The 23,083-nt window shown below is 44.0% G+C and overlaps 1 protein-coding gene across 1 annotated transcript in view; it reads right to left on the reverse strand.

The window, feature by feature from the left end:
- cebpz (CCAAT enhancer binding protein zeta) overlaps positions 1-23,083 on the reverse strand; it is a 41,241-nt gene that overhangs the window by 14,064 nt on the left and 4,094 nt on the right. Inside the window, exons 2-9 of the mRNA XM_069930961.1 lie at positions 19,113-20,632; positions 14,087-14,318; positions 13,248-13,434; positions 8,713-8,801; positions 8,401-8,454; positions 6,007-6,109; positions 5,153-5,221; positions 547-613 (exon numbers count right to left, since the gene is read on the reverse strand). Of these exons, the coding sequence (XP_069787062.1) occupies positions 547-613; positions 5,153-5,221; positions 6,007-6,109; positions 8,401-8,454; positions 8,713-8,801; positions 13,248-13,434; positions 14,087-14,318; positions 19,113-20,632 (2,321 nt within the window). The remainder of the gene's footprint in view (positions 1-546; positions 614-5,152; positions 5,222-6,006; positions 6,110-8,400; positions 8,455-8,712; positions 8,802-13,247; positions 13,435-14,086; positions 14,319-19,112; positions 20,633-23,083) is intronic.

Raw genomic sequence — 23,083 nt, forward strand, 5'->3', positions numbered from 1 at the left:
CCATCTAACTCCCCACACGGCAGCAGGGGTGCAGTGCTGCCGAGCTTGGAGTTCACTCGCAGCAACAGCTCAATGTGAGAGCAATGGGTATCTGCCTGCGCCAGAACAGCTCCAGCTTCATGGGGATCATTGGTAAGAAAGACAGCCATTGTTCTTGCATTGAGCCAGCCACAGCCTGCTTCTCTTCCACCAAGTGTTCGGTTAGAGAGGGCGGGGACAGGGACAGGAGTGGGGGTATGAGCCAGTTTTACTTAAAAAAACATTTTAAAAAACATACTAGTCATATTATTGTCTTTTCTTATCTAAATTCATTTTAACACCCCATTTTGAACGATTTTGAAACGTCGCATTTGCTTAAAGAGACCGCCATTTTAAAATGATTCCAAAATCCATAAGATTCCAAACAATGGCAAGTATCTGGTCCCAACGATCTTGGAGAAAAGGTTAGGCAACTGTACTAAAAATATGCTGTGTAGGAACTATTCTTTTTAGTTAAAAATTGTATTATTACACGAGTCCAAAAGACATAAAATAATTTATCCTCACCTGTGGAAAAATATTTCATCCACTGGGATCTGGCTCTCCTCTTGTTCAATAAACTTCTGACTATTTACTGTGAACATTTTAAAACCAAATAGATGTCAATAAGTCTCAAATCCTACATTAGAACTAGGCTTACAAAGTAACAATTTTAAATTCCAAATTCAAATTATTATTAAGACTTATAAAAATGTGTGTGTTTGAAAGACAAAGAAAAGAAAGGGTGTCATCTAGTTATTATCCAATTTTTATTGACTCAATTAATCATACATATATTCAGTAACATACATTATACTATCCCTTTAAGAGTTGTAGGTTTGAATCTGGCTATCACCAATGAACTATATATGGTTTTCAAATATGTTGAAGTTGTCCAAAATCATCTCTTAAATTATAGGTATTTTTTTCTAATGAAATACAGCTATCTATTTCTATATACCAGCACTGTATTTTTAACGATGTTTCCATTTTCCAAGTTGTTGCTATGCATTTTTTTGCTGCTGCTACAGCAATCATAATAAATTGTTTTTGAGATCTATCCAATTTTAACTAAGTACTTATCATTTATATTACTTAATAGAAAAAATTCTGGATCTTTAGGTATTTTATTTTTTATTATTTGATTTAATATTAGATTCAATTCATCCCAGAAAAATTTTACTTTCTCACATGTCCAAGTTGAATGTGGTAATGTACCAATTTTTTGTTTACAATTTAAGCATTTATCTGACAATGTGGGATTCCATTCTTTTAATTTTTGAATGAAGTGCATGTAATTTGTGTGGAGTATAATATAACTGATGTAAGAAATTAAATTGTATCATTTGATATCTAATATTAACTATTAGTTACACTTTCATAGCATAATTTTTTTTGTAATTCTTTATTTATCACACCATGAACCATATCAACCAATATATTTACAGATGCATCTCTTTAAATATACATAGTGACATTTTCTCTTTTTTTCCCCATCCCTCCCTCCCCCTTCCCACCCCCCTCCAAAAAACAGTAAATATTGAACATATAAAATGCAATAAAACAATATCTTTATACAAAAGGAATACAAACAAAAAAGATGTCACATCTTTTTATACAGATTAAATCTGATCATGTTTATCTTATCATCATTTTAGGTGGTGGTGGTCCGAGGCCTGCTCTTTCTGTTATGTTCCATATATGGTTCCCAGGTTTTTCCAAACATTGTAACTTTGTCTTTTAAATTATGTGATTTATTTTTCCCCCATGGGATACACTTAAATTTGGTTACATATTCCAATCATGTTTATAGTCATATAGTCCAATGTGGCCATCTTGTATCTTTATTTTCACTTCTTTTCTGCCTCTTCACCACCTTCCATTACTGTTTTTTTAAGTTTTCCTTTTTAATCTCAATGTATGACAATGCATTTAAGACATGAAATACCCCAAGAATCCCACAAGCAATAACCCTTTAACCCCAGATGTACCCCCCGCCCCCTTGGGTTGCCCCTCGTCCCTTAACAGCAACCACAACTCCCCTTTCCATTCGGTTTGCGAACTTACTCGCAAGCGTCAACCCATTTCGCAGTGACTCTTTTTTACCCCCTTCTTCCCCTTCTCTTATCCATCTTTATATATATATATTATCTTTACTTTATATTTTTACATATTTTCTTGCCGGTCATTTCCAGCACCTTCGGGATCCATCCTTCCATAAATTCCTTCATATCTGACCCTTCTTCCTTCTTTCAGGCCAACTATTTTTATGTTGTTTCACCTACTGTAGTTTTCCAATACATCAATTTTTTGTGACAATAAATCTTGCCTCTTTAAAAAAAAAAATTTGCTCTCTTCCAACTTCCCTCTTAAATCATTTATCTCCATTTCTACAGCAGCTTCTCATTCCTCCACATTTCTACTCTTTTCCCTATTTCAGTCATAACCAACTCTAAGCTTTGCATTTTGTCTTCAGCTCTTTTCATTTTTCTTTTGATTGAACTAAATTCTAATGATGGCCATTCTTTAAATGACCTCATTTGTTCTTCAAAAAAGGCTTTATCTAAACTTTGTCCATCTATTTTACCTTCTTCTTTCCTTTGAAATTCTTGGTCTTCTTCCTCCTCTTCTTCTGTGTCTGTATCTATGTCTGTGTCATCTTCTTCTCTTCTCTGTATCTGTGTATCTTCATACTTCTCTGGTGAGCTGCTTCTATATCCTTGCTGGGCCCCCAGCCGCTGGGCCCCCAGCCGCTGGGCCCCCAGCCGCTGGGCCCCCAGCCGCTGGGCCCCCAGCCGCTGGGCCCCCTGCCGCTGGGCCCCCTGCCGCTGGGCCCCCTGCCGCTGGGCCCCCTGCCGCTGGGCCCCCTGCCGCTGGGCCCCCTGCCGCTGGGCCCCCTGCCGCTGGGCCCCCTGCCGCTGGGCCCCCTGCCGCTGGGCCCCCTGCCGCTGGGCCCCCTGCCGCTGGGCCCCCTGCCGCTGGGCCCCCTGCCGCTGGGCCCCCTGCCGCTGGGCCCCCTGCCGCTGGGCCCCCTGCCGCTGGGCCCCCTGCCGCTGGGCCCCCTGCCGCTGGGCCCCCTGCCGCTGGGCCCCCTGCCGCTGGGCCCCCTGCCGCTGGGCCCCCTGCCGCTGGGCCCCCTGCCGCTGGGCCCCCTGCCGCTGGGCCCCCTGCCGCTGGGCCCCCTGCCGCTGGGCCCCCTGCCGCTGGGCCCCCTGCCGCTGGGCCCCCTGCCGCTGGGCCCCCTGCCGCTGGGCCCCCTGCCGCTGGGCCCCCTGCCGCTGGGCCCCCTGCCGCTGGGCCCCCTGCCGCTGGGCCCCCTGCCGCTGGGCCCCCTGCCGCTGGGCCCCCTGCCGCTGGGCCCCCTGCCGCTGGGCCCCCTGCCGCTGGGCCCCCTGCCGCTGGGCCCCCTGCCGCTGGGCCCCCTGCCGCTGGGCCCCCTGCCGCTGGGCCCCCTGCCGCTGGGCCCCCTGCCGCTGGGCCCCCTGCCGCTGGGCCCCCTGCCGCTGGGCCCCCTGCCGCTGGGCCCCCTGCCGCTGGGCCCCCTGCCGCTGGGCCCCCTGCCGCTGGGCCCCCTGCCGCTGGGCCCCCTGCCGCTGGGCCCCCTGCCGCTGGGCCCCCTGCCGCTGGGCCCCCTGCCGCTGGGCCCCCTGCCGCAGGCTGACCCACTGCTGGACACCCTGCCGCAGGCTGACCCACTGCTGGACACCCTGCCGCAGGCCGTTCCCCCTGCCGGTCACCCCGTTGCCACTCATCTTCTTCACGCCCTTCATTCTCTTTCTCACCACTCTTCTTCTTTCTTGTTTGCTTCCCCCAGCCAACTGCCCCGATTCTGGGCATCTCTCAGCTGGTCCCCTTCCCGCCGGCATTAACCTTTTCTTTGACTTGCGCACTGTGCATGTGCAACTCCTCGCGCATGCACAGTTGCACATCTTTTCTTGGCTCTGAGACCCATTTTTGAAGTCCGCCGGTCGGGAGGACACTGCTCCTCTGGGGATTCACCAACATCGGAGATCGGCCACTCCTCTCCACAGTGGCTCTCTGCTCCGACGTGCAGGTAAGGCCTTCTTCTTTCTTCTCCAGTAGTTTTCCTTCTTCCCTTTTCACTGTTATTTTTACTTTCTCTCTTTTGGTGCCATCTTCTGTCTCTTCTCTGTAACTTTCTCTTTCTCTTCCTGTATTTAATGTTTATTGAGCTCTGTTTTTTCCATACTTCTTTTCTCTGGAGAGGGCTGGTTCCACTCAACCAGCCACTACTCTATCACATGACTCCCTCCGTTCATAGCATAATTTTGACCATACTTCTTGTATCTGTATACTTAAATCTTTTTCCCATCTAGATTTAGATTTGAATAAATCTTTTTTTTTTAATAGTTTCTTGTAATTTAATATACATATTAGTAATAAATATTTCAATAAACATCTGTTATTGAATATTCAAATAGACTTTGTTCTGATAATTTAAAATTCCTCCCTAATATGATTTAAGTTGATTCTCAGAAAAAACAGTATTATGTGGTATATTATACTTAACTTTCAATTGGTCAAAATTCAAAAAAATGGATCCCATAAAACAATCCCTTTTTTTTTTTTAAATTCCACAATTATACCAAATATAGAAATAACGATTAACTGTAAAAAGAATGAAAGGATTTTGATTTGATATCATTTTAGCCAACTGATAATTCTTTATTCCTCTTTCTACATGTTCTCCATTCCATACTTCAATCATATGCTTCAAAACTGGTGGATCTGATTTTCATTTTAATAATCCCTCATGCCATTTATATAAAATATACTCAGAATTACTTTTTCCTATTTTACTCATTTCAATTTGCACCCATGCAATCTTTTCATCGGTCTGAAAACAAGAAGACAAAAATCTATTTTCAATCTTTCAAATTGAGATTCAATGATGTGCCTGGATCATGTCACTAATCCATTAACATTAATTGAACACTGGTACCCATTCATGCAGCTACATTAAAATAGTGGTAATAATCATTCACAGCATCTCAGGGAGTTGTGTTTTTCAAAAATTTGGAATGGAAAATGATACAAAAGGAAGAAAATGCATTGAGACTAATAAACACAAACCACATATGCACATCTTCGACGAATTTACTGTTTAAATTACCTGGCAGTTTATACGGATTGTTCAATAGAAAATTGTGCTTGGGCTGCATCACAATGCTGTCAGTGTTGCCTGCAAAAATACAAAAGAACATTATACTCTGAAGAAGAAACACAAAATAAAGGATAGAAAAAAACACATGTCCTATCATGCCATGTCACTACAGTGTAATAATGAGTCACATTCCAACCAATCACTTGGGAACAAAGTTGGAAACAGGACATTTTTAAAAAAAAAATAAAAGTTCAAGAAATTCCTTATCAAGTTAAGCAGATTAAAGGACACCACTAGTGCAAATGAAGGGAATCCAGGTGAGGCTTTGAATAGAGCAACAAGACAAAAACTTTGCAGGTACAATTTTAAATAAAAACCAAATTTATAGCATCTTTCAAAATTAGCTATCTTCATTAAACACCCTTCTGTCCAAATGCAATTATGAGTTCAATGATCACTTGGTAACTGATTCTAAGGTTTGTTGTAATCGCCTATAACATCTTGCCAGAAGCAAGATCCACTGGCCGACCTTTAATATGCTGCAAGATATCAGGACTATATGGTGCACCTTATTTCACTATGTAATTTTGGTTAATTAACAAAGATTCTTTATAAAATCAGACATTCCTCCCCACCCCCACTTAGAATGCATTGATGAAAATTTATAGCTGAAATAAGAACAAAGAATCAATCCTAAGGTTGATGAAGTGTGTAACAAGATCCACCTAACGTAAATGTATGCATTTATTTAAACAGCGATAGACACAAGCTCATACACATCCAAATTATAAATAATTGCAATAATATAAAACAGCAACATCTTTAGAAAACACTAACAGGTTTCAATTACAGATGATGTTTACCTTTGCCTTTGTGCTGTTTGGGATTTCTGTACACAAAACGATCAAGAAATCTCATTGACGTGAAATCCTGCAGGGGGTCTCCAGAATATTGAATGTGACTACCCTGCAACAAATAAGTTTTATTTCAACTCCCAAAAAAAATGCAAATAAGATTCAAGTTTAGGCCACATGGCTCCTTGAGATTTCAAGACCATTCAATAAAATAATAGCTAATTTGCCCCCAGTCATCATGACTCCTCTTCTGTACCAGATTAATATAGTTCTCACTTTCTGAAATGCCAAATGACCTTATTTAAATAACTCTAATTATCTATATCCACACCCTCAAAGTTCCATACACCCACCCCTCTCTCAAAGAGTTTCCTACACTCCTCACTTTTAAATGATCATCCCCAGTTGTAATTACCTACCCACATAAGAGACTTAATGGAAACAGTTCAACTTCTACCCACTTAGGATCTTGTACATTTCAAGTCAAGCTTATTGTCATCTGATTGTACAAGTACAACCCGACGAAACAGCGTACTCCAATCAATAAGATCACTTCTAATTTTTCTTCATGTTAAATAATGTAGATCCAACTTTTCTTTAGCTGTTCATGATAGAACAACTCTCTTGCCCTAGGAAATGCCAAAGTGAATTTCTTCTATCCTGCCTCCACAGCTATGTCCTTTTTTAAATAAGTGGACCAAAACTATGCATCGTACTCCAGGTACGGTCTCATCAATTACACATCTCCGTTCAAATCCCTCGAAATAAAGGCCAATGTGCCACTTACATTCCTATCATTTGCTGCAACTGCCCCTTTTTAAAAAATATACATTTCATGCACAAGAACACCTAGATCCCTTATTTGCAATCTCTCTCCATTTAGATAGTTTGGCTTTTTTATTCATCTTACTGAGGTATTCAACCCACAATTCCCCATTTTAAATTTCATTTGCAAAATCTTTGCCACTCAATTGATCTATATTAGGTTCTACTTGATATTTACTGATTTGTGTGTGAGAAATCAGTTTCTTGAATATGCTTGAGTTTTTTTTAAAAAAGGTGACCAAGAAGATTAATGAGAGCAGCATTGTAGACGTTATCTCCATGGCCTTTAGCAAAACCCTTGACAAGGCCATGTTGCAATGGGATCCAGAGGGAGATGGCCAGTTTGATACAGAATTGGCTTGATGGATTGAGACAGAGGGTGGTAGTGGAGAGTTGTTATTCAAATTGGAAGGAACAGAAATCTGTGCTAATTAGAACATGTTCAGTAGGTTGGCTAATGAAACCAAATTTGGGGGTTATAGTGGACAGTGAAGAAGGTTATTGAAGATTACAACAGGATCCAGATGAATTGGGAAAGTGAAACAGGGAATGGCAGATAGAATTTATCTCAGACAAGAATGAGGTGTTACACTTTTGTAAATTAAACCAGGGCAGAAATTACACAGTGAATAACATGACATGACCCTGGGGAAATGTTGTATAAGAGAGTATCTTGGGAGTACAGGTACATAGTTCCATGAAAGTGGCATGCAGGTAAAAAAGATAGTGAAAAATGTATTTGGAACTTGCCTTCATTAGTTAGGGCATTAAGTATAGGAGAAGGGAAAGATATTATTAAGCTAGAAATGAAAGGGTAACTCTGGCCACAACTATTGAAGGTGAGGAAGCAGATATAGAACTGGCAGTTAATTCATGAGGATCTTTCTTGAAGGACTAGGAGGTTTCAATTATAAGGGGAAGCTAGAACTTTTCTCCCTGGAGCATTGGAGGCAAAGGGGGTACCTTACATATATTTATAAAATCTGAGGGACACAGATAAGAAATAGTTATAATCTTTTCCTCAAGGTCAAGGAATCTAAAACTAGAGGGCATTTAGGTCATAGATTTTAAAATGAGAAGGAAGAGATTTAAAAGGGACATGAGGGGCACTTTCTTCACCCAGATCTTGGAGTTTACCAGACTGGAGAGCTTCAGTTATCAGGAGAGCCAGGACAGGGTGAGACTTTTCCCCACACAACACACCTTTCCCTCCTCTTGACCACCAGAGCATAGGAGGCTGAGTAATAACTCGGAGTTATGTAAAATTATGAGGGGATAGACATTATTTTCCCCCACCACCCCACAAGGTAGGGCACTCTAGCACGAGGACATAGATTTAAGATGAGATGACGGGAAACCCTTTTTCACACGAGGGAAATGAGCACATGGAACAAGGTGCGAGGTGAAGCTTTTGAGGCAGGTACAATTATATTTAATTAATTTCATTACAATAAGGTTTAGAGGGACATGGGCAAAATGGGAGGAATTCAGGAAGGCAAATTGGTCGGCATGGAAGAAATGGGCTGTAAGGCCGGTTTCTACACTGCATAATTCTATGACAAATTGCATGTATCTTACCTGCAGGATAGTTGTTGCAAAGAGTGCCACAGATGGATGGAAATGTTCACTCAACTGCATGGAAGAAAATGTGATAAACAAAATGCTATGATTAAAAATTAAACTTCCCTTTGTTCTGCTCATTAAAAAACTGCATTATACAAGTAATATGATGACTTCTCCAAGTGATTGAGATATAAACTTAAGAGGCAAAGCAGAACATCAGAATAATAAGAAAATGTAGTTTTGTCATAATTCCATGGGCCCCCATGCTTAGAATTTTACAATTAATTACCTTGCATCACATATCCAATTATTGTTAAGCTATTTTACCTTTTTCAATTCCCAGAGACCATCTTGGTCTGCTCCACAAGACAGAGGATTCCTATGGAGTGGATCGTAGGTTCTTAGACACTTTCCACCTAAAACAAAAAGTAGAGCTTAATAGCAATGCAACATTTTGCTCGAGTACAATTCGATTTCAAATGTAAAATATTTTTTTCCCCCCACTTACAACAAATGAGATTGAAATTTAGATGGGGTCTTCAAAATATGGTATGAATTTTATACAGTTCTCTATCAATAAGTAAGCCTTGATTGGATTTTGTCTAACCAAGATAGTTTTGACACAACAACTCAACCAAGAGAATATTTGTACAAGTGCAATCACGTGACTGATTCTGCAGTCAAGTCCAATCCAGTTCGTCCAAAGTCTTTTGAGTAGAGGGTCATTGGTCAGTAACGTGAATCCTCGTTGTGAGATGCACGGAAGTACATTTTCTCTTGTACCTTGCTATGTAAAATCATGAAAAGTCTACAACAGACAAAATCAGCAAAATAATAGATAGAGTAGAATCCTCATTATCCGATGCCAATGGGGATCACAGATGTCAGATACTCAAATTTTCTGGTTGAGGCTCACTCTTCCAATGCTAAATAATACACCTGCATTAAGAATGCACAGTTTAAAAGACAGTGCAAAATGTAATTTGAAAATAATCAGTATTGTAGTCTTTAATTATGTAAAGTTCACTTTAATCAGGTAATTCCCGTAAATTACAAAATTTAAATTTGAACCCCAATCTCTGGCGCTGTACCAGCGTTGCACTAGCCACAGTGCTGTCATCATAATTAACCCTCTCCTCCAGGTTTACACATAAAGCCATACTAATATACCCAATACAAGTAAAGATAAAGACTCTTACTAGGCAGGGACAGGGAGACACTTTGGGAGAGTTGCCCTAGTGGCGGGAACATCAGCCAGCTCTTCATCCTGGGCGCCGCCCATCCTACCGACTGAATCAAGTGCCCTGGTCAGGTCCTAGGTGCTCTATCACCTTCCTCGCTCTGACAACCCAACTCACCTCCACAAGTGTCCCAGTCGGGCCCTTGGCGGACCTTCCTGGCACTGACAACCCAACTCACCTCCACCAAGTGTCCCAGTCGGGCCCTTGGCGGACCTTCCTGGCACTGACAACCCAACTCACCTCCACCAAGTGTCCCAGTCGGGCCCTTGGCGGACCTTCCTGGCACTGACAGCCCAACTCGCCTCTACCAAGTGTCCCAGTCGGGCCCTTGGCGGGCCTTCCTGGCAGTGACAACCCAACTCACCTCCACCAAGTGTCCCAGTCGGGCCCTTGGCGGACCTTCCTGGCACTGACAACCCAACTCACCTCCACCAAGTGTCCCAGTCGGGCCCTTGGCGGACCTTCCTGGCACTGACAATCCAACTCACCTCCACCAAGTGTCCCAGTCGGGCCCTTGGCGGACCTTCCTGGCACTGACAGCCCAACTCGCCTCCACCAAGTGTCCCAGTCGGGCCCTTGGCGGACCTTCCTGGCACTGACAGCCCAACTCACCTCCACCAAGTGTCCCAGTCGGGCCCTTGGCGGACCTTCCTGGCACTGACAGCCCAACTCGCCTCTACCAAGTGTCCCAGTCGGGCCCTTGGCGGGCCTTCCTGGCACTGACAACCCAACTCACCTCCACCAAGTGTCCCAGTCGGGCCCTTGGCGGACCTTCCTGGCACTGACAACCCAACTCACCTCCACCAAGTGTCCCAGTCGGGCCCTTGGCGGACCTTCCTGGCACTGACAATCCAACTCACCTCCACCAAGTGTCCCAGTCGGGCCCTTGGCGGACCTTCCTGGCACTGACAACCCAACTCACCTCCACAAGTGTCCCAGCCGGGCCCTTGGCGGACCTTCCTGGCACTGACAACCCAACTCACCTCCACCAAGTGTCCCAGTCGGGCCCTTGGCGGACCTTCCTGGCACTGACAACCCAACTCACCTCCACCAAGTGTCCCAGTCGGGCCCTTGGCGGACCTTCCTGGCACTGACAGCCCAACTCGCCTCTACCAAGTGTCCCAGTCGGGCCCTTGGCGGGCCTTCCTGGCACTGACAACCCAACTCACCTCCACCAAGTATCCCAGTCGGGCCCTTGGCGGACCTTCCTGGCACTGACAATCCAACTCACCTCCACCAAGTGTCCCAGTCGGGCCCTTGGCGGACCTTCCTGGCACTGACAGCCCAACTCGCCTCCACCAAGTGTCCCAGTCGGGCCCTTGGCGGACCTTCCTGGCACTGACAGCCCAACTCGCCTCTACCAAGTGTCCCAGTCGGGCCCTTGGCGGACCTTCCTGGCACTGACAGCCCAATTCGCCTCCATCAAGTGTCCCAGTCCGGCCCTTGGCGGACCTTCCTGGCACTGACAACCCAACTCGCCTCCACCAAGTGTCCCAGTCGGGCCCTTGGCGGACCTTCCTGGCACTGACAGCCCAACTCGCCTCCACCAAGTGTCCCAGTCGGGCCCTTGGCGGACCTTCCTGGCACTGACAGCCCAACTCGCCTCCACCAAGTGTCCCAGTCGGGCCCTTGGCGGACCTTCTTGGCACTGACAGCCCAACTCGCCTCCACCAAGTGTCCCAGTCGGGCCCTTGGCGGGCCTTCCTGGCACTGACAATCCAACTCACCTCCACCAAGTGTCCCAGTCGGGCCCTTGGCGGACCTTCCTGGCACTGACAGCCCAACTCGCCTCTACCAAGTGTCCCAGTCGGGCCCTTGGCGGACCTTCCTGGCACTGACAGCCCAACTCGCCTCTACCAAGTGTCCCAATCGGGCCCTTGGCGGACCTTCCTGGCACTGACAGCCCAATTCGCCGCCACCAAGTGTCCCAGTCGGGCCCTTGGCGGACCTTCCTGGCACTGACAACCCAACTCGCCTCTGCCAAGTGTCCCAGTCGGGCCCTTGGCGGACCTTCCTGGCACTGACAGCCCAACTCGCCTCCACCAAGTGTCCCAGTCGGGCCCTTGGCGGACCTTCCTGGCACTGACAACCCAACTCACCTCCACCAAGTGTCCCAGTCGGGCCCTTGGCGGACCTTCCTGGCACTGACAGCCCAACTCGCCTCTACCAAGTGTCCCAGTCGGGCCCTTGGCGGGCCTTCCTGGCACTGACAACCCAACTCACCTCCACCAAGTGTCCCAGTCGGGCCCTTGGCGGACCTTCCTGGCACTGACAACCCAACTCACCTCCACCAAGTGTCCCAGTCGGGCCCTTGGCGGACCTTCCTGGCACTGACAATCCAACTCACCTCCACCAAGTGTCCCAGTCAGGCCCTTGGCGGACCTTCCTGGCACTGACAGCCCAACTCGCCTCCACCAAGTGTCCCAGTCGGGCCCTTGGCGGACCTTCCTGGCACTGACAGCCCAACTCGCCTCTACCAAGTGTCCCAGTCGGGCCCTTGGCGGACCTTCCTGGCACTGACAGCCCAATTCGCCTCCACCAAGTGTCCCAGTCGGGCCCTTGGCGGACCTTCCTGGCACTGACAACCCAACTCGCCTCCACCAAGTGTCCCAGTCGGGCCCTTGGCGGACCTTCCTGGCACTGACATCCCAACTCGCCTACACCAAGTGTCCCAGTCGGGCCCTTGGCGGACCTTCCTGGCACTGACAGCCCAACTCGCCTCCACCAAGTGTCCCAGTCGGGCCCTTGGCGGACCTTCTTGGCACTGACAGCCCAACTCGCCTCCACCAAGTGTCCCAGTCGGGCCCTTGGCGGGCCTTCCTGGCACTGACAGCCCAACTCGCCTCCACCAAGTGTCCCAGTCGGGCCCTTGGCGGACCTTCCTGGCACTGACAGCCCAACTCGCCTCCACCAAGTGTCCCAGTCGGGCCCTTGGCGGGCCTTCCTGGCACTGACAATCCAACTCACCTCCACCAAGTGTCCCAGTCGGGCCCTTGGCAGACCTTCCTGGCACTGACAGCCCAACTCGCCTCTACCAAGTGTCCCAGTCGGGCCCTTGGCGGACCTTCCTGGCACTGACAGCCCAACTCGCCTCTACCAAGTGTCCCAGTCGGGCCCTTGGCGGACCTTCCTGGCACTGACAGCCCAACTCGCCTCTACCAAGTGTCCCAGTCGGGCCCTTGGCGGACCTTCGTGGCACTGACAGCCCAATTCGCCTCCACCAAGTGTCCCAGTCGGGCCCTTGGCGGACCTTCCTGGCACTGACAACCCAACTCGCCTCTGCCAAGTGTCCCAGTCGGGCCCTTGGCGGACCTTCCTGGCACTGACAGCCCAACTCGCCTCCATTCCAGTGACAACAGCAAAAAAAGTGTGCGCGCATGGAGGTTCATTGCTAGTTCAGTGGGGCAAACCTGTGAATGTTTAATGAAGTCTCAGTGGTCCCCCATGGGATAGATCCAGATAATCTTATTCATTTGAAATTTGTCTGTCTGTTTCTTCAATTTTTTTTTGCTGGTTATTTGAGTTTCCAGTTGTTTGAATACTGGATCATGGGGATTCTACTGTAGAGAAATAAGGTAAAATTCTGCAATACACAACATTTTGTCTATCCACATAGTTTACCTGTTTGATTTTTGTAATGTAACCATGATCCAGACACTGTTGATTTAGGTTCCATTTTCTGAACAACCGTTTCTTGTACCTTGTCATCATCTCTACGCTCCTTTCCTTCATGTGATTTGTTCTTCTCTTTATCAAGATCTTCATCACTGTCATCAACATCATTAAAATGCTCTTCTTCATCTGATTCCTTTGCAGAATATAGTCGACATATATAAAAAAATAATAAACACAGACATCACCGACTCAGTCATCACTTTAACTATCGCACTTGAAATGCAAACTCCAAACGAACTGCTGCTACCCAGGATATTGTATCTTTCCCTTTTTAAAATGTTGCAGTTACATTTCCATCAGCCCAATATTCCAACTCTTTACACTGAAACTCTGATCACAAGCGAGAAAGGAACCAAGTTACATATCCACGATCAGTAAACTCAGTATAGTGGAAGAATCGCAACCAACTTTTCTTAGAGGGCATTAGAGTTTAAGATTATTCATAACACAGTATAAAATTTCGACATACATGAATCAAAATATTTGGATTACTTCTTAGACTTGCCCAGAAAGTAATCTGCTATTTTCCCAAAGTGTATCTGAACTCTACTTCATCAACAGCAGCATTGAATACAGTTTCAATTACATTGCAACGTACTTAAACCTGCAATTGTCATATCAATTATTTCTCCACTCTAAGTTAAACCTGCAATTGTCATATCAATTATTTCTCCACTCTAAGTTATTTACAGGATTTCTACAAGGGGTAAGCCGATGCTTTTCATATCCAAATAGAAAATCACATTAAGGAACACAATGGATTAGTGAAGCAGTAGGAGCCATACCCAATGTTCTTGTAAGAGGACTTGAATGCCTGGCTTTAGTTTCAAAATTTCAGAGATAAGATAGAGGGCTCCACATATAAACGCAGGTGTCTGGCCACAAGTGGCCTGCAAGATTCTTTTTATAAATGCTTTAACGCGATGAAGCATGACGTCAGACTTTAAAGATTTGTACAACAAATTCAGAAACATAGCTGGTTTGGAACTCTGTGCCAATCCTGGATCCAACAGTTTTCTGCAAAATGACAGATTTAAAAAGTTATAAAAATACATCAATGCTTGTCTTAAGTACACTGAGTTACAGAAGAGGCAGGAGCTAGGAATATTATATGCCTACCCAACTATTAATAGTTGCGTATTGTAGCATACCACAGACTAGCATCCAGAATGCCAAACAGGCAGGGAATTTAAATTCAAGTAATTAAGTGAATCTGGAATAAAAACCTATTATCAGACATAACACCAATGAATGTGCCCAAATGATACAAAAAAAACCTCTTCAGTGAAAGAATATCCAGCCTGTCCAAGAGACCAGACACACCAAGTTGTTGATTTTTAAAGGCCTTCCCAGTTCTGCATTGAGGGATTTATTATTCTTCTTGTAAATCATCCCTCTTCATATTTTAAACCATATAACATATAAACCATATAACAATTACAGCACGGAAACAGGCCAATTTGGCCTTTCTAGTCCGCACTTATCCAAGTACCCTCCTCTAATCCCACTTACCAACACTCTGCCCTTATCCCTCCATCCCCCTCCCATCCATATACTTATCCAACTCTTTCTTAAATGACAAAATTGACCCTGCCTCCACCACCTTTCCCGGAAGCCCATTCCACACAGTAACCACTCTCTGAGTAAAGAAGTTCCCCCTCATGTTACTCCCAAACCTTTGCCCATCATCTCTCAACCCATGACCTCTTGTATCCATCTCTCCTACTCTCAATGGGAAAAGCCTTTCCACATCAACTCTATCTATCCCTCTCATTATCTTAAACACCTCTATCAAATCCCCTTTCAGCCTTTTGTTCCAAGGAATAAAGACCTAATTTGCTCAATCTCTCCTTGTATTCCAGGTGCTGAAACCCAGGCAACATTTTTCTAAATCTTCTCTGCACTCTCTCTATCTTGTTAATATCCTTCCTATAAATCGGTGACCAGAACTGCACACAGTACTCTAAATTTGGCCTCACCAATGCCTTGTACAGTTTCATCATTACTTCCCAACTCCTAGATTCTATGCACTGATTTATATAGGCAAGCATACTAAAGGCCTTCTTCCACCCTATCCACATGCACTACTACCTTCAGGGAACAATGCACCATTATTCCTCGATATTTCTGCTCCACTGCATTCTTCAATGCCCTCCCATTTACCACATTTGTCTTGCTTTGATTAATCTTTCCAAAATGAACACCTCACACTTATCAGCATTAAACTCCATCTGCCATCTTTCTGCCCACTCCTCTAAGCAGTTTAAATCCCTCTGCAATCTTTGAAAACCCTCTTCATCATCCACAATTCCCCCTATTTTAGTATCATCTGCACATTTACTAATCCAATTTACCACCCCACCCTCCAGATCATTAATATATATGACAAACAGCAACGTTCCCAATACCGAACCCTGAGGTACACCGCTTGTCACCGGCCTCCATCCTGACAAACAATTATCTACTACTATTCTCTGGCACCTTCCTTCCAGCCACTGTTGAATCCATTTGACTATCTCCAAATTAATACCCAAGAACTTAGCCTTCCTAACTAACCTCCCATGCAGAACGTTATCGAAGGCCTTACTGAATTCCATATCAACAACATCCACTGCTCTACCCTCATCAACATTCCTCGTCACCTCTTCAAAAAATTTAACAAGATTGGTCAAACACGACCTTCCATGCACAAATCCGTGTTGAGTGTCCCTGATCAGACCCTGTCCCTCCATATACTTATATATACTATCTCTAAGAATGCTTTCCATCAATTTACCTACCACAGACGTCAAACTTACAGGCCAATAATTGTTAGGCTTGCTCCTCGAACTCTTTTTAAACAAAGGAACTACATGTGCAACACGCCAATCCTCCAGCACTATACCCATCTCTATTGACATTTGAAAAATCACTGCCACAGCCTCCACTATTTCCTCACTAACTTCTCTCAAGGTCCTGGGGAAAATCCTGTCAGAACCTGGAGATTTATCCACCTTTATATGTTTCAAAAACTCCAGCACTACCTCTTTTTTTTATTTTTATAAATCATTATAGTCTCCATATATACCCCCTTTGCTTCCTTTACCCTGCACAGTTCAATTATCCTTCTCCTCAGTAAATACTGAGGAAAAGAAATTGTTCAAAACCTCCCCCATCTCTTTTGGCTCCACACACATTTGTCCTTTCTGATTCTCTAATGAACCAATTTTATCTCTCACTTTCCTTTTGCTATTTACATCTTTAGCTATTATATTGATTTTCCATTCAAGACAGAGATCAAGGTACTTGTTTCAAAAATAATTCTTCCAGACCTCCCATATTCATTAAGATGCAATACTAAAATTTAATTCCAGTAAAAATTCTTTTGTCCACCAGCTATAGATTTTCAATACAGCATTAATTAATATTATGTGCAGGAAACCAATAATAAACCATCTTCCTACCTATCCTTATAATTTACCTGATAGTCTTGGATATTTAATTCCCAATCTTCTGCAACCTTGTTTCTGCCATTGCCACTGAATCATTACCCTTTTGGTCTGATTTATCCCACAAGTTCACTGATCTTGTTTTGAATACTACAGGTATTCAGTTAAAGTGCCCTTATACTCAATGCCTTTTAGAATATGATAATTGTTGTGTTTTTTTTTTGCATTTAATTTTTCTGTATTCCACTCTTACTTCCCCCCCCCCCCCAATTTTTGCTTTGGTTTCTACATTGTTTTCCTCTTTCTTTCTGCATGGACTCCCATTGCCCTTCCATACACGTTTAAACCCTCCTCAATCATACTAGCAAACAATTCCCCAAGGACATTGACCCCACTCCTGCCCAGGTGTACACTGTTCGGTTTGTATTGATTCCATCTCCCACAGAAATCTAAAACCCTCCCTCATGAACCATTGCTCAAGTCATGTATTCATTTTTTCTATTCTGCTGTTCCAAATCTAACTACCACATGGCACAGGATGTAATTCTGAGATTATTACCTTTGAGATCCTTCTTTTGAAATGTCCTCCTCACTCTCTAAATTTGGTTAATACTTCATCCCACTTTTTTCCTCAATTGTTAGTACCTACATTTACCAATGACAACTGGCTTTTCACTTCCCTTTCAGAATGCCCTACTACTGCTCTGAGACACTCCTGACCTTTGCACCCAGCAGGCAACACACCAGCCATGTTTGTGGCCACAAAAGCATGTATCTATTCTGCTTATCATGGAATCTCCTACCACCACATCTCTGCCCTCCTGTGCAGTAGAACCACCCACAATGCCATGCTACTATTGCTTTCCTCTGAGGAATCATATCTCCCAACAGTATCCAAACCGATACATCTGTTTTAAAAGAGAATAGGCCCTTTCAGATAGGGCAAAAGTCCAAATGTAAAGGCAAGGAACATCCACTAAATCGCATAATCACGTACCTCTCTGAATGTGCGGAGGTAGTCTCCGAGGTGCATAATCCAATCTCTCTGGGAGAGGGATAATCGGAAGAGCGCTGGACTCCGCCAATCGATCTGAATGTACAGCCGCACTAAGCGGCTGTTTAGAAGCGGGTCATGATGACGTCAGCCTGCGACCCATCTCCACACTCATCCCTCTCACTCCAAGTCAGGGGTGGTGGAAACCTTTGGGGCAGTGGGAGCCATCAGCGGGGACAGTCAGGGGCCAGTCAGTGTGGGCTGGGACATCCACACCAGACCACTTCAGCCTTCGGGACTGCTCTCTGCTGCTCTAACCATGGCAGAGCAATGGCTGTCTTCCCTACCCATAATGCCCCATGCAGCTGAAACAGTTCTGGGAACCAGAGCGGTTCCAGCTGCCTGGGGGATTATGGGTAGGGAAGATGGCCATTGCTCTGCCTTGTTTTTGTGACAGGTGGCGCTATGGCACCAGTCGCCCCGCCTCCGTTGGATCAGGAGGGTGCTACGTGGAGTGGCATCTCTAGATATGAATGGGACACTGGAACAGCCTTTTAGGGCTGCTGTCTGAAAGGCAAGTTCTTAGTTTTCCATCTGCTCCTGTAACCGCCTCAAGGTGGAGGCCTGACAATGAAATGGCCTAATGACTGCAGGGGACTCCTGCGCTACCTTCCTACAGCTGTCCTGCCTGTTGGTTACCTAACTTTCTTAGGCCCTTAAACTGTGGTGTTATCAACTTGTTGTGTGCTATTCACAACATTGCCAATGGTGTAAAATGAATCCATACGCAGCTCCAGAGCTGTCATGTGGTACCTTCACCTCAGCTTAGTGTGGCTTGCCCTCCTTACCAAAGCCTGTCAGTAGTTAATATAGACTTATAAATACCAAGGACAGCAGGTTCCATCAATCCTGAATTATTTCATAATTTTAAACATCAATCTGAAAGTTAGTGTCTTCAGAAAGCAGCCTCTATCCTCAAAGACCCTCACCACCCAGGCCATGCTCTTTTCACACTGCTACCATCAGGAACGAGATACAGGAGCCTGAAGACAAGCACTCAGCAGCACAAGGTCAGCTTCTTCCCCTCCTCCGTCATATTTTTGAATGAACAATGAACCACAGACACTTCCTCACTTTCTCTTATTTTTGCACTAATTCAATTATTTTAAAATGTAATTTTATAGCAATATTGCACTGTCACGCTGCCGCAAAACAACACATTTCATAAATTCGGATTCTGATCCAATATTGTTACAACAATGCCCTTCTCTGTGTATCATAGATCATTCTAAAAAAAAAATGTCATACTCTCCTTGAATCCATTTGAAATTCTCAAACATTAACTCTGCAGGTTGCTTTTCAAAAATATTCATACACAGTAAATCTTACCGGTAAAGTGAGACATAATATCGGTTGGATATAGCCTGTTCAGAGTCCATCACCTGATATAGAAGCATTAGTGCTTGGGTACTTGTGGTGAAGTTCACAACATGTACAACCTTGAACAAAGTGTTCATCTGTTCCATTATCTTTCCATCATCCATCTTAGAATAAGGAAAAGCTCTGTTGACACCAGATAGCAATGCACTCAGCATTTTAGAATCTATTTGTTTCTTTTTAACATGGGCATGGAAAAATGAGAAGTAAACAGTTATTAATTTCCCAGCAAGATCACTCTCCTCGTGGCTTAAAACTAATTGGTTGAGAAAGCAAATGGCATAGTACTGGGTTTTTAAACTAATGTTTGGTCTATACAGAAGTCGCTCAACTTCACAGCACACAATATTTTTCATGTTGGGATGTTTATGAAGCAATGTTTCCAAAAGGTAGGAGGCCTTTGTGGCTATTTTATATTGAGGATCTCCTAACTTGTTCACTAACTGAATTAGCAGGGCTTTTTCTTGCTCTGGCTTATTGCAAAGAATCTCATGGACCATACCCAAGGCACGAGCCTTTGTTGCCTGCACACTGTCATGAGTCAAAGCTTCTAATCCCTGCACAAATTCGGCAAAATAGTGCTTCAAGAGATGTTCAAAGTACCACATTATTAGGTGCTTGTCTCTGGTATCTTTGTTCGCGTTGGCAAGCTTTTTAAAAGGATGCTGTGAGAACGTTTGCAATTTTCGATTTTCTGGAAGCAAGTCAGAGAGTAATAGTTCTGATAGAGTGTTCAAAGCCATTAAGCACTGCCGTCTACTTCCCTTCTTCTTGATTTGGTTGACTAACATCTCCACGAAGTGTAGAGTGTGCACAGGAGAATCCTGAATCAGAACTGTCACGGCTGCCATTCTGTCTGCCAATGTGCCTGACGTAACAACTGTTTTCATCCATGCTGAATTTGCTCCTTTTTGGATATTTTTCATATTTGCGTAAATATTGGTTTCATGCTCATACAGTTGTTTAGCAAGACCTTTGTATTGTGAGACCAAGCATTCATCTTGTGGCACAGAGGTGTACTCATCTGCATAGTTTGCATCGTACCACTTCCCACCTTGGTTTATCAATAAATATTGTTTGGGGCGAAATTCAAAAATGTCCTGATGTTTAGGTTTTCTGCCTGGTAATTCAGATGTACTTGATATTTTATTGTCTTGAATGAGTTTTTCCTTTCCCATCTTGTCAGACTGTTCCTGTTTAACACCCTTTCCATCCTGAATTTTCTTTTTCAGTTCCTCATTTTTATTTTTCTTGCCCTTTTTGTCAGCTTTTTCTTCCTTCCTTTTGTCTTCCTTTCCATTTTTAGTACATTCTTGGTTTTCCTCCAGCAGAATTTGTGAGTATTTCCTTACGCCTATTTTCTTGATGAAGGCTTCCAATTCACCTTCTTCCAGATCATCAATTGATGACTTTTTTCCACCATCAACTAATTCTTCATTCTCATTTAACTGATACAGCATAATATAATCAGCCTGCAAACAAAAATAGACAGTAACAGTGTGTGATATGGCCTTTTCTACATAAAGTATATTTCCCTAGTTTATCATGCAAGTGGCTTCAGCAAAACGAAAGCAATTTTAATCTCAGGGAGAAATGCTTGAATTAAATACGAGAGTAAAAACAATGCATTAGAATGTATCTTTAATGAAATAAGGCAACCAAAAATGCTTCTCGGAAAAATCTTATAATTCGCTGCTAAATTGGCACAATGCTACTGGCCAGGGGTTGAAGATGCAAAATAACATTGAAGAACTTTTAAAAAATCGTTTAAATACTAAAATGTGGGAAATACTTTGACACAAATTGATAATCTCATTTTACTCATCTGGAAAGAGAAAACTATACTAGATTTTTAGGGATGGCATTTCATGACCATCCAAGCGGTATTTGTGAACAAACCATGAGGAATCATTCAGTCAACAAGAGAATTAGATTATAAAGACTGCCTTAGAGAGAGGAGGTAGTGGAATAAAGATTTCTAATAAAGAGCTTAGAATCCCTAGGGATGCACACATCTGAAATAGAGGGTTATGGGTGTTAGGTAGGGAAAAATTAGATTGTTGTGGAGTAGGTCAGCACAATATCATGGGTACTGTGCATTGGACTCTAATGTTCTACGATCTATTAATCCAAATCTTCATAAACGTCCAAGGTCAGAAAGTGGTTCTTCTAATTTCACATCTCTCTGAGGGTGGGGGGGGGGGGGGGGGTGGGGGTATTTATGCCACATTTTCAAAGAAGAAGTTGTTTTCAGTATCCTGAAGGGTATTTATCAACGATCATCAAAGCAGATGATCCTGATGCTCTTGTTTATTCTTGTGAGCATAAATTGATTGTCACATTTCCTGCACCTTTGACTACACTTCATTAGCTTCAACAGGATCCAGCATTCCTGTAGTTCATGAAAAGCAATTAAGTAAGGCTGAATTTCTTTAACAATGGTTTTGAATTACATCCAGGAATCCAGGATTAGTCATTCAGTAATATATCAACATTACATACAAACCTGATAAGAAATGGAAACTACAAGATTCCAGAAGACTCCAGAGGCAGAGCGTCCTCCTGCCTACCACATTTGGAGCACTGACCCATGTTGGTTCTCCTTCTCTGACTGTAAGGGGCACTGGGCAATGCTAATGGTGAATCTTTGTCTGCCTTATAGCAGACTAAATGCAATTTTGTGTAATATTACACTTCTGTTTTATTACATGATGACAGTGTCCTCACCCATTCAATACATTATAGCTGATTTGACTCCAGTTGTACCCCCCACCCCAGTCCACCATAACTCTTGGCTCCAATATTTCTCCAAAATCTCAGAGTTATATTGTTGTACAGTATAAAAACAGGACCTCAGGCTCATGAACCTATGATGCCATTATGCCTTCCTAGAACAAATTCTCACTTACTTTTTATTAATTTCACATCCATTTATGACTTAGTCTTTCAAATACTTGTCCAGTGGTTCTTAAATGTTATTACTGTTCCTGCCTCCACCATCTCACCTGGCAGATCATTCCAGAGAAACTTCCTCCTTCACATCCAAAAACAGACTGGACCACTGTTTCTCAGAGCATCTTTGCTTTGTCCGCAACGGCAATCCTAATCTCACAGTTGCCTGCTATTTCAACTCCCCTTCCCATTCCCACTTGTGCCTTTTCCACTGCCAGAGTGAAGTCCAACATAAAACAGAAGAGCAATTTCTAACATTACATCTGGGCAGTTAACAGCCGAATGGTGTGAACAAAGAACGTTCTGATCAAAGCAAAGAAATAGGTGAGTTCCTCCAGCATTTCTTTGTTTGACTCCAATCACAGCATCTGAAAACTTTTGTATTTCAAGAAGAATTGTCCAAATTTAGTTCAGTTCAAGAACCCCTGTTCTTCCCCTTTGCTCCCCTTCTCAACCATCCCCCTCCCCTTTGATTCATCTCCCCAATATATTCTTTCGGACTCTTCTTTCTTCCCCTATGCCCCCTTTAGTTCCATCATATTTCTCTTTATAGCACCATTCTCACCCTCTCTATTTATAAGTTTCCATCATTGCCAGCAGTTGTCTTCCAATCACCTGCTCCATCCTGTATCACTCATTGTCCTCCATTTGTCTTTCTTGCCTCTCTTTCCCTTTATTTCACATCTGCTAGTTGCCTGCCTCTGTCCATCAGGTTCCTGTTTTGCCAATCCCTATTGCTCCCCTCCCACCCAGTCCTCTTTACACTGGCTTATATACTAACTTTGCTCAGTCCTGATTAAGCATTTCTGCTCGAAATACCAACCATTCTATTTCTCCTGCTGATGGTGTTTGACGCATTGAGTTCCTCCAGCAGATTGGGTTTGGTTTCAGTTTGCAGGATCTGTAGTCTCACATGTCTCCCCTTTAAATATCTTTAACCTGTGCCCTTAATTTTTAGACATTCGTACCAC

Source organism: Narcine bancroftii, chromosome 4, assembly GCF_036971445.1.
Source record: "Narcine bancroftii isolate sNarBan1 chromosome 4, sNarBan1.hap1, whole genome shotgun sequence".
NCBI lineage: Eukaryota > Metazoa > Chordata > Chondrichthyes > Torpediniformes > Narcinidae > Narcine > Narcine bancroftii.